Here is a 15370-nt window from a genome sequence, read left to right on the forward strand (position 1 = left end):
CTGCCTGGAGGCAAACCCAGGGTATCTCTATTGACTTTAGTTGCTAGGCCTCACTGCCCTACAAACCCAGGGTATCACTATTAACTCTGGCCGCAAGGCCTCACTGCCCTGTGAGCCTGGAATAGTAGTTCTAGTGACACTGGCCACTAGGCCTCGCTGCCCTGTGAACCAGGGTAATTCTATGGACTCTGGCTCTTAAGCCTTGTTGCCCTGAAGAGAAGGGCTACCTCACTGAATCAGCATGAGGCGCTACTACCCTGTGGATCAGGGTGATTATATAGACTTTGGCCACAAGGCCTTATAGCCCTGCGGATCAGAGTAACTCTGTTGACTTTGACCCCTTGGACTCACTGTCCAGAGGCAGAGGGCAACTCCAAGGATGGGATGAACTCACCCTGCACTTGATGGGATCCCCCCGACTCATCACAATAAGATTTTAGACAAAAGCAACACCAGACCTCAGGCAAGACCTGATCAGGGTTGAGAGTATAGGCTGAGGAGTTTGTGGATTCAAGAATCAGGGGTTAAGACTTTGTGTTTGCAGTCTGTCTCTGTGTGTTAGAGCAGAAAGTCCACAGAAAGCTGGAGAAGCAGCTGTGAGCAGGGCACTGAAGGGAAGCAGATAGACAGAGCTTCTTGGAGAGGCACCCTGAGAGATTTTTGAGAAAAGAAACTGCCTGCTGTTTTTTCCACTGAGTTCAGAAAAGCAGGATTATACATCAAAGAATATACCTGGCTTGTATCATCAATTTTTCCTTCTAATGGAACAGGGGCTAACATCTCAGGCCAAATGAGCAACAATATCTATTTTAGGTATAGCCACCATTGCAATACCTCTGAGCACCTCACAATCTTCCATGTATTTATCTTAATAATACTTTTGTGAGGCAGAGCAGTGCTATTATTCCCACTTTATAAATGATGAACTGAGGCACAAAGAGACTAAGTGACTTGATCAAGGTCACACAGGAAGTCTGTGGCAGACCAAAGAACTGAACATGGGTCTCCCAAGTCTCAGGCCAGTGCTCCGCCACTAGACCATCCTTCCTCTCCTATACACATTATCTATGTTAATGATTATGCTATGCAATTTGCTGTTATAATAGCATGATTCAGGTAAAGACTTTACTTTTCTAAGCTATTTATTTTACGCTTAGCTGATTTAAGATGCCCAAGTCTATAAATTCAAAGTTATATTTCAGGTTTTTTTACATATTGCACTAATGAAGATTTTTGCTTTTCTTTTTTTAAAACTTTACCTGTATTTTCCATACACAAATACAAGCAGATAGCTATATAGCAAGACCAAGTGCAATTTCTCAGACATCTTGCCAATACCTATAGACTACTTTCTGTCTTATTGAAGTACACATTTGACAGTAGTCTACAAGAATATATTATGTACCTAAACCCAAAAAGGATCTACAAGACAACCCCTTTCCTAGAAATAAAAAGGGTAAAAATTAAATGAAACAGATAGGAATGTGGGGAAAACTGGCATAAGACTTAGATGCCATAATTACTATGGCATGTATGTCTTTCATACATGATCAGAGATTGTATCTTTTCTAGTTGTTCCTGTTAGTTCAAGTTAGTTTCTTGCTCAGTGCCGGGATAGCTAGCTCTTTAAGCCAGCTGAGGAGGAAGCAGCATCTATTTTCATCATCTGGAAAAGATCCTTTTAGACATTAGAAAAAAGAGGATGCAACAATTTCTTGATGTTGATTACAAGCACTAACTCTTCTAATACAATCAACAGACACAATCTGAATGAATGTGGAGAGTTAATACCCAGCACTGATGGAAGTGCTTTAAATATACTGCTTCCATGATATACGATGTAGTTTTAAAAAGTGGCATAGGAAAAACTGGCTCTCTGTCTCCACTTCCCTTTGGTGTGTTTGACAAGATCAGCTGTGAATAAGCATTTTGGGGTCCAACAGTGTCTGCTTAAATTTTTAATTTGAGAAAATCTTCAAGAGAGGGAGAGCCTGAATTGTCCTTTTTGTTGTGGCAGATGGTTTCCCAGGTTTCTAGTGAAACAGGCACATTCAGTTCTTGCCCCAATTTCCCTCTTAGATCGTCATCGGGGGATGCTTCACGGTGTAGATCCACTTACAAGAATTTCCCTCAAAGTGGTTTTTGTTACCATATTTGTTAATGTGCTCTAGCATAGAGCACATTGTGCTAGATGACCTAACTGTATTCATTTGGATAGCTGTTTGCAGGGCATCTAGCATTTGTTATAAATGCAGTCAACGGGGGACTTGTCTATTGCTTTGTATTATGTCTTTTATTCTGAATATCCTTTTACCTAACCAAAGATTTGTAAATGTTCCTTTATCTTGAACTTTTCTGATTTAGATTTTGCGTATATTCATTTAAATGTTGCAGATACACCTGCATTACCAAGCACCACACTTTAGAAGCACTTTGGCTATCGAGTACTGCACATCAAATTGTTGATCAAAATGCAGTCTTCTTTAACATGGTACAGTATTTTATTAAAGAGCTATTTAATTTGAATTTAACTTGCATACCTCAGTAAGGCCCCAATCCTACAACTTGTTCTGCATGAGAACATGCGTCCATCTCTGTGGAACAAGTGGCGGGATCAGGACCTAGCTGAGCTACATATTTAATTGGATTGCTGCGCTTTCTCTTTCCATTTGTTAGAGATATTTTCATTGCCAACATGCAAGGAAGTATAAGAAGGTCAGATTTGTAATTAATATGGAACCATCAGTAATGACTCCAGAGTGAGAGTTTTAATCAGGATTTCCATTTCAGGTCCTATTCTCAGCCTCATCTAACCCTCACCTAAACTTGGCACACAAACTTATAACCTAAATATTTTCATTTTTAATGCAGGCTGCACCATTTGTTTAATTGAACAAGCCATTACTGAATTAAAAAGGCAGTGAAATGTAAACAAGTTTGTAATTGTTCAAAAAAGAGCAACTTTCTGGGGTGAACATTTCCCTCACCCCTGGCATCTTCAACCATTGCTACCATGGTTTGCAACGACAGAAACTTCAAAGCAGACAAGGCATCGGTGGCAACCAATGATTTCAGCCATCATGTTGACTAGTCGTGCTCAGAGCATGTATAGACAATATGGTGGACAAAATGTTGCCAGTTAGTGACACTTTATCTACAAGAACTCCCTTCTTGGCTATTGACAATAGAGCTGCAATTGTGTTAGGCTTGTACAGACAATGTCACATATAAGCAGCTGCACCTGGGGTAGCAGAGGATGTGCTTGAAAGCAAGAGGCTGTTGCTGCTGCAGCAACCCAAAGATGACTAGGAATGACACAGAAAGGAGCAGCTATGCTCCTACAAGACCTGAGGCGGCCTTGATGGGAGGATAATTCTCCTGAGGAGTACAGCAGGCCTGTGACAGGGAAATCAGCCAGGGCACAGAACTCCCTGCTTTTCCAGCTCGTGTTTGGACAGCAACTTGTAGCTCATCTCTACCTTCTCCTGGAGAGCAGCTGAAAGAGTGGTGAATAAAAACATATTCTGTGTATTTCTCCCACTCAAGCCTCTAAAAGTAGGGGAAGAAGTGAAGATGAGAGATTCTGGAAATGAACAGAGACTGACAATTCTACTAATCACTAAATTCACCTTTTAAAACAAAAGAATTAATAAGGACAGAAAATGATTGAGATGAAGAAACAAATCTTCAAATAAGGCTGAGATATGTATTCTATTCAAGGAATGTGAAAGAGAATGAGCGCACAGCACCTTTAAGCAGGGTGAGTGGGTATTTACCTGGCTGGCTGAATGAAGGGAACAGTGCTTTGAGGAGAGAAGAGGAAAACTGCTGCAAAAAGGGTCAGCATGGTCGCTGATTCATCCCGTGGGAATGAAAGGTTTAAAAGGGGCAGCTCTGCATCTGAAGCCTCCCCTTTACACAGAGCAGGCTGAGGGACAATACAGCTCACATTCTGAGGAATCTAAGTGGCCTTGCTCAAAGCAGCATTCTTAATAGCAATTTTGGTGCTTTTGGGATCAGTGAGCTAATGCCTGGGTTCTGTAGGTGCACTGGGGGGCTGGGAGAGGGAGAGCGGGGCTTGGAGTTGTGTGATGTACACTGTCAGGGACAAGCAGGTATATTAAACTTGCGATGGTCAACTGATCAAGGAGGCTGGGGAGCATCTGTTATCTTACAGAAAAGATGTAAGCTTGGTTCTGCCCAGCAGCAGTGCAGCTGAGTATGGGGGCATAGGCAATTCTGGCAATTGGGCATTGGCATTCAGAAACATACGATACATGTGTGCAACCTTGGGTGGTGAGTCAACATTAACGTGTTGAGATTTCATTCCAGATGTTGGAAGACTGGCCCTGGAGGCGGTGGTGTGGCTCTGTGGGCACAGGATTGGGCGGGGGTGTTTAAGCACATAGGTGTACGTTCTAGTGGCCTGGGAACCAGGGTTCAGTGACAGGGCAAGCCTGCATTGGCATGGAAGGAGAAGCATTTATTAGGCCAGCTGATACCACTGCTGTGCGCCATAGCAGTCACTGACATGATGTGGCACACCTTGGAAAAACTATTTGGGAATGTGTAAAGGGGTTCAATTACTGCCCAGAACAAGAAGGGACTTGTTGTCGAACATGCATTAACAAAGGGTCTGGTGGGGAGCCATGGGGCGCCACCTGGTGGACAAGGCATGACAAATGCTAACGGGAGGGGGGGAATTCCTTGGTCATAAAAAGCTCACCAATTTGGACATCCTGGGGGCACCAAATTATTGAGGGAGGATGGGGTTCCCCTGTAAAGCTTTGGAGCCCATTTGTTTTGGCTGGGGCAGTGAGATGTCTGGGAACCCAGGTGGGCTTGATGGGGGGAGGCAGCCAAGCTAATTGCTGGCACCTCCTTGTGGCAGATGTCCAGTGCAGGTACTCCATAGGAAAGGTATACAGTGACTGGATAAATGGCTTGGAGAAGGACTTAAAAAGAGGGTTTGTTAAAAGGAACAAATGGGGGGCAGTTGGGAACTCTTATGATGGGTACAGCAGGGAGCCATTACCTCCCACCCCCCCCGCACACATTTTTATAGCCCACCTTAACCCTGTTACGAGGGGGACGGATGGTAAGGTCCAGGCAATGGATTTGCTGGAGGAACCTGGATGGAAAAAGAAGGGGAGCTGGAAGAAGTCCCCCTGGTATTACAGAATAAACATGGGGTTACCTGCACTGTACACTTTTATCTGCTGGGAAGTACCAGACATCTAATAATACAGTTGCAGCCTGATTAAACTCAGGTCAAATGTCTCCTGTCCTTCTTTCGGCATAGCTGGACAAATAATCCTTCCTTATCTGATCCAGTATAAGGAGCAGCTAAACATTTCAGATATGAATTATATATGTACTTGTATGGCTCTACTGTGCTAGGTAGTATACAAATGAAAAAAAAGACAATGACCAAAGAGTCTCATGTGACTAGTAATTAGTGACTGTAGTTCACTAATAGACTCTGAAAGACTAGACTTTTAAAATTTAGTATTTTTATGGATTGGGTCAATTATATTTACTGCTGCAGGAACTTTAAATTCAGAATGGCCGTAAGTCATTAGATTCTCAAACTAGATTGCTCTGAAAAAAAACATACAGGCAGTCTGAACAGCTTGAGGTAGAATATAGCGTAGAGCCCCAATGCAACTGATAGAGCTTTTAAGTAGTGTATTTGCTTGAATGCAGCAACCGTAGTTGTTAATGAGGAATGAGATGGTGAAAACAATGCCGTATGTTACTGCCAACCTAAATGAAGCAACAGAAATCATATATTTGGTTGGTTATATTGCATCCCTCATTTTCCCTCTTAAAAAGAGCCAAAGAACACACAAGCACTTATTTGGCAAAACCATTCTTGAATGCAAAACCATGAGAAACAGTAGAGAGAAGGTAAAAAATACTTTGCTGAAACATCTACCTGGTCTTGTCAATTTGAGGAGGTTTGATTCCAGAGCTGCTAGGTTCTCAGCTGCTTTTTCAACTGCAGCTGCTTGTGACTTCTTTTTACTGTAAGGACTCTAAGAATATCAAGTTATAAATTATTAATACTTAGAATTTATGTAGCTGTAGACAGCAGGTCAATGGCAGAGCCAGGAATAAACCCCAAGTCTCTTAATTCCCTGTTTGGTGTCCTAATGTTTGTTGTTTGTTTTAATGTAATTTTTTCCAGTGACAACTTCAGATATGAAATAAACTTTATGTAAATTGTGATTTACAGATATCAACTTTCTGTATATTGAATTATTTGGGTATAATGAAACTAAACCAAAAGAGAAAGTTAAAATGACTTAGGATCTTGCCAGAACTGTAATTTTTTAAAACATATTTAGGGGGAAATATACTTAAAAATACTTGTGGTTTCCTGTCCCTTGCAAACCCTGAAAAGTCCAGGATGCTGATAACACGGCAGCTTGCACTACCTAAGCGTGCTGCAGAAAAAAATTCTGTAACAAAATATTACTGACCTGATGAAAGGGAGCTCTCTCATGGGCCTCTAATTTTCCTCATCTGCTGGGGACACACATCCTGCACCAATTACTACTGTCCAAAGGCTAACATGTGAGTCATTTGCATGGGGAGATAACTTGTTTGTATTTGTTTGGCAACTTGGGTAAACAAGAGAATCTCCTGCCCATCTGTCATTTCTGCTGGTGGTGGCAGGCTGCTTACAATGTGTCAGTTGCAGCATCGAGGTTGTTCCCTATAGTTTGTCAAGATGGGCTTTTGTCACTTCTGAGAAGTGTTTTTATAAGGCTGAGGGAGTGACCTTTGGAACCAACTGTGCCCGGTTTCTCTCGCTAGCTAACAGATCCACTTCAGAGCTCAGTTAGAAAGTAGTTGCTTTGAGTTGTATATTTCTTTCCTGTCTGAATGACATTCAGTCATCTCGGGAGTCACTTATTCCCTTTATTAAGGCACTAAAGCAGCTAATTGACATGTTCTGTGATTCTCACAGTGTCATGGTCAGAAGCTTGATTGACGTATTTCATTTGGGTGGGATAAGCTAACTGCTCCACTCCCAGTAAGGGAGTGTAGCGGGGTGGTCACCCACTCCTGCCCGGAGGGGCTTAAAACAGCCCAGGAGAGGACTGTGGCTGGGGGCAAGTAGCTCCCAGGCTGATTGGGGAAGTAGGCACAGCTGGGGCCACATCCCAAACAGACCACAGCTGGCCCTTATAAAAGGGCTGTGAGCCAGATGCTCAGACAGTCTTCTTTAGCTGTGGAGAGACTACCAGAGTAGACACAGGGCTGGGGAAGGCCAGAGGAGCTGGGAGGCTCCAGGCTGGAAGCCTGGCAGATAGCCTAAAACAGAGTACTGGGGTTCACACAGGGCAGCCCAAGGGTAGGCGGAGGCAGCAGGTCCAAACCCCCCCTTGCCTGTGATGAGTGGCTTGTACACTGCAGTGCGCCCCAGTGAATGGGGGCTAGGTGGTGACTGGCAGTAGCCATCTACTGAGGTGAGGTGGGGGATGGGAGGTTCCCTGGGGGGAGGGATAGCTCAGTGGTTTGAGCATTGGCCTACTAAACCCAGGGTTGTGAGTTCAATCCTTGAGGGGGCCATTTAGGGATCTGGGGCAAATATTGGGGATTGGTCCTGCTTTGAGCAGGGGGTTGGACTAGATGACCTTCTGAAGTCCCTTCCAACCCTGATATTTGATGACCCAGAGATGGGGGGGGTACTGCCAAGGGGCAGGACCCAAGGGAAAGGGGCACTGGGGTCAAAGAGGGACATGGGGAGGCCAGCAACAGGCAAGACACCAGCTGACAGGCTAATTCCCTGGATGACCTGCAGGAGACTCTGCCGGGTGAGTCTCATATAGCTACAGGGAGAAATCTAATTATTAGTCAAATTATATCTCCTATGAAATGCCTTCCACTCCTCACTTGGTGAGAGGAGGCAGAGTATTAGGGAGGTCTGTGTTTGCAGAGCATTGTGGAAGCTGTAGTCCTGCTAAGGAGCCCAGGGAGAAGAATGGACACTCAAGGCATTCACAAAGCACCCCAACAGCATATTTGAATAGAAATACTTCAGATTTTGGAGAAAATATTTTGGTTTTTGGACAAAAATCAAACTTTTAGGATTTTGGACATTTTTTTTGACAAAACTTAAGTTTTCTTCAGAAAGCTGACACATTTTGTATGCTTTGGCGGGGGTGGGGGAACTGCTGGGAGAAGGCAGCCAGAAACTGTCAGCAATAGCAGAGGTAAAAAAAGCTGAATCAGGGACCCGGTGACTCTGATGTCATCCTTGTCCAAATCCTTTGTACAACTTTCTTTCTGGACGTTCTTCCCCCTGTGCTGACTGGCTGTTTGCTCCTACTTCCTCCAACCTCTCCTTCAGGCTCTTCATTTCGGCTTGACTTCACCTGCCCTCCATAACCCTCATCCTTCCCCCTCCTTTTAATGTTCCATCTACTTTCCTTATCTGTCTTTTCAGCTAATTCCCTTCTCCTCTTCTCTTCTCTCCCCCCCCCCACAAATTAAACAGGCAAAAAAAAAAAAAAGAGAAAGTTGTGGAACTAACAAGACAGTTACCTGTATATTGTATCTATTCCCTCCAACCTTTTGACTATCTTCTCTATTTAGGTTGTAAGCTCTTCAGAGCTAGAACTGTTTGTACTGTGCCAAGCATAACAGGGTCCTGATCTTTGCTAGGATCCCCAGGCTCAACTGCAGTACTACTACTAACAGGATGTAGCTACAAATGAGTGAATATCCCTCAGATAGGAAGCACCAATTGCAGAGGCTAATTTGGTCTGACCTGACCATTTATGGTATCAACTGCTGTTATGCTCAGTAGGGGTTTTTTCAGTGGACAATAAGTATAAAAATCAAAGCCCTCTCTCCTTAGCTCTTAAATATCACAGTCCAAGGGTAGAGAGTTGTAGTCCACAGATTTGAGTCAGCATTTTTCATACCATCAGTGACTGACCTGGAGATGCTCTGTCATAATTTATGAATACTCTGTGTTGACATGCTTATTTGGTGGGGGGAGGTTTATAGGACTATAATGACTTAATACAACATGAAGTTGTCAGGAAGGGAAAGAATGGCTCTGGACAGGCCACCTTTCCACAAACAGTTGAAGGCTGTTAAAGGACAATGCCAGGACTATTAACTTGGAAGATTGGTTTGTATCAGGACAAAACAAGCCTTCAAACACAAGAGATCAAAAGACTTCTGGCAGATTTTAAAAGGAATGCTCTTTAACAGGGGGCAGCTGTGTGGGGGGAACCAGGCACAGACAAAAGCACCCACTGGAGTGTCTGAAGAGGCTAGGTTTCAGAGTAGCAGCCGTGTTAGTTTGTATCGGCAAAAAGAACAGGAGTACTTGTGGCACCTTAGAGACTAACAAATTTATTAGAGCATAAGCTTTTGTGGGCTACAGCCCAATTCATCAGATGCATAGAATGGAACATATAGTAAGATAATATAGATAGAGAGATATCTATCTTATATATAGAGAAGGTGGAAGTTGCCATACAAACTGTAAGAGACTAATTAGTTAAGATGAGCTATTATCAGCAGGAGAAATACTGAAGCAAATACTCTCCAGCAACCACACAACAAAAACACTAACCCAGGAACCCATCCTTGCAACAAAGCCCAATGCCAACTCTGTCCACATATTTATTCAAGTGACATCATCATAGGACCTAATCATATTAGCCACGCCATCAAGGGCTTGTTCACTGCACATCTACCAATGTGATATGGCATCATGTGCCAGCAATGCCCCCCTGCCATGTACATTAGCCAAACCGGACAGTCTCTACGCAGAAGAATAAATGGACACAAATCTGACATCAGGAATCATAACAGTCAAAAACTGGTAAGAGAACACTTCAACTTCTCTGGCCACTCAGTAAAAGATTTAAGGGTGGCAATTTTGCAACAGAAAAGCTTCAAAAAGAGACTCCAGCGAGAAACTGCTGAGCTTGAATTAATATACAAACTAGATACCATTAACTTGGGTTTGAATAGAGACTGGGAGTGGCTGGGTCATTACACACTGAATCTCTTTCCCCATGTAAAGTATCCTCACACTACCTTGTCAACTGTCTAAATGGGCCATCTTGATTATCACTAAAGTGTTTTTTTAATCCTGCTGATAATAGCTCATCTTAATTAATTAGCCTCTTACAGTTTGTATGGCAACTTCCACCTTCTCTGTATATAAGATATAGATAGAGAGAGATCTATATCTCTGTCTTCTTACTATATGTCCATTCTATGCATCCGATGAAGGGGGCTGTAGCCCATGAAAGCTTATGCTCTAATAAATTTGTTAGTCTCTAAGGTACCACAAGTATTCCTGTTCTTTTTGAAGATGCTAGACCTTCCTACACTACCATCAGAGGTAGTAAGCCTGCAGGTAAGAAAAGTCTGTAGACTGTTTTAAAATCCTTTTTTCTAAATCCTTTGTTCCTCCTGATAAATAGTACTTTAGATTAAAAAAATCTGTCTGCTCACTGTACATCCCTGCTCTCAGACTCCTGAAGGGAAGCAAAACAAGTACCTGAACTCTGTCAGTCCCATAGGGTAAGCACAATTGATACACCAGTTACTGTCGCCAAGGGCCCAGTGGGAAAGTGGAATTGCAGAATTCCCCACCCTGGAACAGACGAAGGCGCAAGGCCCAACACTTGAGGAGGTGCTCTCAGAGAGACCAAAAATGGGACATAGGTGCAGCTAGCCATGTAACTTTGACACCATCTTTTTCCTTCCTGAGAAGGGCTTTAAATCATCACCTTCAAGAGTGAGAGACAAAGGGAGGAACAATGGTATATTTTATGTCTCTTTGAGGAAAGCTGATAAGAGCCCACACCTCCAGAGGATCATCAACATGACTGATGATTGCAAGGTTCACTCGAGCCTGTGAAGTACTCCGACTGCATGATAACCTCAAGGGAGGGCATATCCAGAGCCAATCCCTGTGTTGTTCTCTTGCAGCCCCAGGCAGAAATGCACTCAAGTCTGAGAGGGATGAAGTGGTTTGTGGGGAAGGAAGGTGCCATCAACAGCACCTCTGAAGATGTGCAGCAGCAGCAATGAGAAAGCTAAGTTTTTCTCCAGTTCAGTAAACTTGGGATACTATTTTTTCAGCGTTTCTTTAGCTCAGCAGTTTCACCAGTTATTTATTTCTGTCATCAATAGTGTTTCTGAAGACAAGATATGAAGTGCAGTATTCAACTATGAAAATTGTTTGATTAAAATTAATTTCAACTTTCCATGGATGTAAAGATCTTCTATGTGATCTCTGATATATTAAAGAATGTATGTCTTTAAATTTCTTACACTCTCCTATCAGCAATGTTTTGATGAGGTGCTAGTATGCAACATCCTACTTATAGAAAAGAAAATGAAAATGAAAAAAAGATTACCTCGTCTTCTGTTTCTGTGTCAGTTTGCATTTCTTCAATACTACTGAATTTAGACTGTCCCTGGGATGTTTGTGAGGAATCCAACAATTTTTTCCCATAGTTAATAATAATTAATGCTAGTTCATATTCTTTCCATGAACGCAGTACCTGTTAAACATCTATTAATTAATTTTTTTTTTCTTTTCACATAATAGGTAACATTTACATTTTTCCTTCGTTGTTTAACTGGGAAATATATGACTATTAGAGATATTAGCCAATGACTAAAACTCCACATTTAGTAATGTACAGTGCAATAACATCAGTTTATTGATGAGGAATTGTAAACTTGAAGAATTTAGATTAGAATTTTCAAATCTTCCTGTCCAAGTGTCTAAATCTGTAGTTATGAATCTCAGTTTATACACCCTCTTTTGCATGTAGATTTTTTTTTTCAAAGCTGTAGTAGGCACATTGCTGCTTTGAAAATCTGATTTGATATGTACACACTAACCCTTTTGTTCCATTACCAGGTGTTATCTCTGGGGAATGCAGAGAGTCTCTTCTTCACAAGTACCTAACAACTTCGGTATGCCCTGAATTGGTCTAACTTTTCAGCAACCTCCTCTGGCTAGGTGCTTTCCCGCCTACTTTAAAAATACTCTATTGTGCTCTTGACCAGGCCCATAATTCAAAATACTAGGTGCATCACCCATCCACCCCAAATGTTCCACAGCCTTACAGGCACTTTGAATCAAATGTTGACAAATCATTGCATGCCTATGTTCCACTTCAAGATTTAATTAGGCTCCTCTGTCCCTACTAAGGCACATAAAATGCATTAAAAATTCCAGCCTTAGTTCCAGTTTCTATTTACTAAACCAACACTTTCAAACTAGGGTAACGAGTTTAGGAGTCTAACTTTAATGTAGGAATCTAAATAAAGTAAGTGGCCTAACATTCAAATGTGCTGAGAAGCTGCAGCTCCACTGAAGTAAACAAAGAACGTCAGGGGCATATTTCAGAGTAACAGCCGTGTTAGTCTGGATTCGCAAAAAGAAAAGGAAAAAGAAAAGGAGTACTTGTGGCACCTTAGAGACTAACCAATTTATTTGAGCATAAGCTTTCGTGAGCTACAGCTCACTTCATCGGATGCATACTGTGGAAAGTGTAGAAGATCTTTTTATACACACAAAGCATGAAAAAATACCTCCCCCCACCCCACTCTCCTGCTGGTAATAGCTTATCTAAAGTGATCACTCTCCTTACAATGTGTATGATAATCAAGGTGGGCCATTTCCAGCACAAATCCAGGGTTTAACAAGAACGTCTGAGAAAGGGAGGGGGTAGGAAAAAACAAGGGGAAATAGGTTACCTTGCATAATGACTTAGCCACTCCCAGTCTCTATTCAAGCCTAAGTTAATTGTATCCAATTTGCAAATGAATTCCAATTCAACAGTTTCTCGCTGGAGTCTGCATTTGAAGTTTTTTTGTTGTAATATTGCAACTTTCATGTCTGTAATCACGTGACCAGAGAGATTGAAGTGTTCTCCGACTGGTTTATGAATGTTATAATTCTTGACATCTGATTTGTGTCCATTTATTCTTTTACGTAGAGACTGTCCAGTTTGACCAATGTACATGGCAGAGGGGCATTGCTGGCACATATCACATTGGTGGATGTGCAGGTGAACGAGCCTCTGATAGTGTGGCTGATGTTATTAGGCCCTGTGATGGCGTCCCCTGAATAGATGTGGGCACAGTTGGCAACGGGCTTTGTTGCAAGGATAGGTTCCTGGGTTAGTGATTCTGTTGTGTGGTATGTGGTTGTTGGTGAGTATTTGCTTCAAGTTGGGGGGCTTTCTGTAGGCAAGGACTGGCCTGTCTCCCAAGATTTGTGAGAGTGTTGGGTCATCCTTCAGGATAGGTTGTAGATCCATAATAATGCGTTGGAGGGGTTTTAGTTGGGGGCTGAAGATGACGGCTAGTGGCGTTCTGTTATTTTCTTTGTTAGGCCTGTCCTGTAGTAGGTGACTTCTGGGAACTCTTCTGGCTCTATCAATCTGTTTCTTCACTTCCGCAGGTGGGTATTGTAGTTGTAAGAATGCTTGATAGAGATCTTGTAGGAGTTTGTCTCTGTCTGAGGGGTTGGAGCAAATGCGGTTGTATCGCAGAGCTTGGCTGTAGACGATGGATCGTGTGGTGTGGTCAGGGTGAAAGCTGGAGGCATGTAGGTAGGAATAGCAGTCAGTAGGTTTCCGGTATAGGGTAGTGTTTATGTGATCATCGTTTATTAGCACTGTAGTGTCCAGGAAGCGGATCTCTTGTGTGGACTGGACCAGGCTGAGGTTGATGGTGGGATGGAAATTGTTGAAATCATGGTGGAGTTCCTCAAGGGCTTCTTTTCCATGGGTCCAGATGATGAAGATGTCATCAATATAGCGCAAGTAGAGTAGGGGCGTTAGGGGACGAGAGCTGAGGAAGCGTTGTTCTAAGTCAGCCATAAAAATGTTGGCATACTGTGGGGCCATGCGGGTACCCATAGCAGTGCCGCTGATCTGAAGGTATACATTGTCCCCAAATGTGAAATAGTTATGGGTGAGGACAAAGTCACAAAGTTCAGCCACCAGGTTAGCCGTGACATTATCGGGGATAGTGTTCTTGACGGCTTGTAGTCCATCTTTGTGTGGAATGCTCGTGTAGAGGGCTTCTACATCCATAGTGGCCACGATGGTGTTATCAGGAAGATCACCGATGGATTGTAGTTTCCTCAGGAAGTCAGTGGTGTCTCGAAGGTAGCTGGGAGTGCTGGTAGAGTAGGGCCTAAGGAGGGAGTCTACATAGGAGGATTGTCTGGCTGTCGGGGTGCCAATGCCTGAGATGATGGGGCGCCCAGGATTTCCAGGTTTATCTTGGGTAGTAGATAGAATATCCCAGGTCGGAGTTCCAGGGGTGTGTAACCTCTAACCCAGGAAGCTATCCTTGCAACAAAGCCCGTTGCCAACTGTGCCCACATATCTATTCAGGGGACACCATCACAGGGCCTAATAACATCAGCCACACTCAGAGGCTCGTTCACCTGCACATCCACCAATGTGATATATGCCATCATGTGCCAGCAATGCCCCTCTGCCATGTATATTGGTCAAACTGGACAGTCTCTACGTAAAAGAATAAATGGACACAAATCAGATGTCAAGAATTATAACATTCATAAACCAGTCAGAGAACACTTCAATCTCTCTGGTCACGCAATCAGAGACATGAAAGTTGCGATATTACAACAAAAAAACTTCAAATCCAGACTCCAGCAAGAAACTGTTGAATTGGAATTCATTTGCAAATTGGATACTTAACTTAACTTAATTAACTTAAGCTTGAATAGAGACTGGGAGTGGCTAAGTCATTATGCAAGGTAACCTATTTCCCCTTGTTTTCCCCCCCCCCCCCCCCCGACGTTCTTGTTAAACCCTAGATTTGTGCTGGAAATGACCCACCTTGATTATCATGCACATTGTAAGGAGAGTGATCACTTTAGATAAGCTATTACCAGCAGGAGAGTGGGGTGGGGGGAGGTATCTTTTCATGCTTTGTGTGTATAAAAAGATCTTCTACACTTTCCACAGTATGCATCCGATGAAGTGAGCTGTAGCTCACGAAAGCTTATGCTCAAATAAATTGGTTAGTCTCTAAGGTGCCACAAGTACTCCTTTTTCTTTTTTCAGGGGCATAGCAACTCTAAAAATCAGGCCACTGATTTATGTTCCTGAATATGGACATATGTGAATGACCAGAGGCTCTTACATTTGTAAATTTTGGGCTATTCTTTATTAGAAAATAAGGCGAGTTAGGCTTGATGTCAGAAATGACTTATTCACCCAGGGGGATAGTTGTATGTAAAACTGTTTACCTTCCATCATAGTGGGACCAGAAGGTAGACTAGTGGTAATTTCCACACTAAGATTTGTTACTAGTAAGGCACTAA

The 15370-nt window shown here is 42.8% G+C and overlaps 1 protein-coding gene across 1 annotated transcript in view; it reads right to left on the reverse strand.

Moving 5' to 3' along the window:
* The window catches only part of CFAP54 (cilia and flagella associated protein 54), a 209517-nt gene that overhangs the window by 118285 nt on the left and 75862 nt on the right, over positions 1-15370 (reverse strand). The window contains exons 28-29 of the mRNA XM_074941863.1: positions 11406-11552; positions 5939-6038 (exon numbers count right to left, since the gene is read on the reverse strand). Coding sequence (XP_074797964.1) covers positions 5939-6038; positions 11406-11552 — 247 coding nt within the window. The remainder of the gene's footprint in view (positions 1-5938; positions 6039-11405; positions 11553-15370) is intronic.

This window comes from Natator depressus, chromosome 1, assembly GCF_965152275.1.
Source record: "Natator depressus isolate rNatDep1 chromosome 1, rNatDep2.hap1, whole genome shotgun sequence".
NCBI classification, from domain to species: Eukaryota; Metazoa; Chordata; order Testudines; family Cheloniidae; genus Natator; species Natator depressus.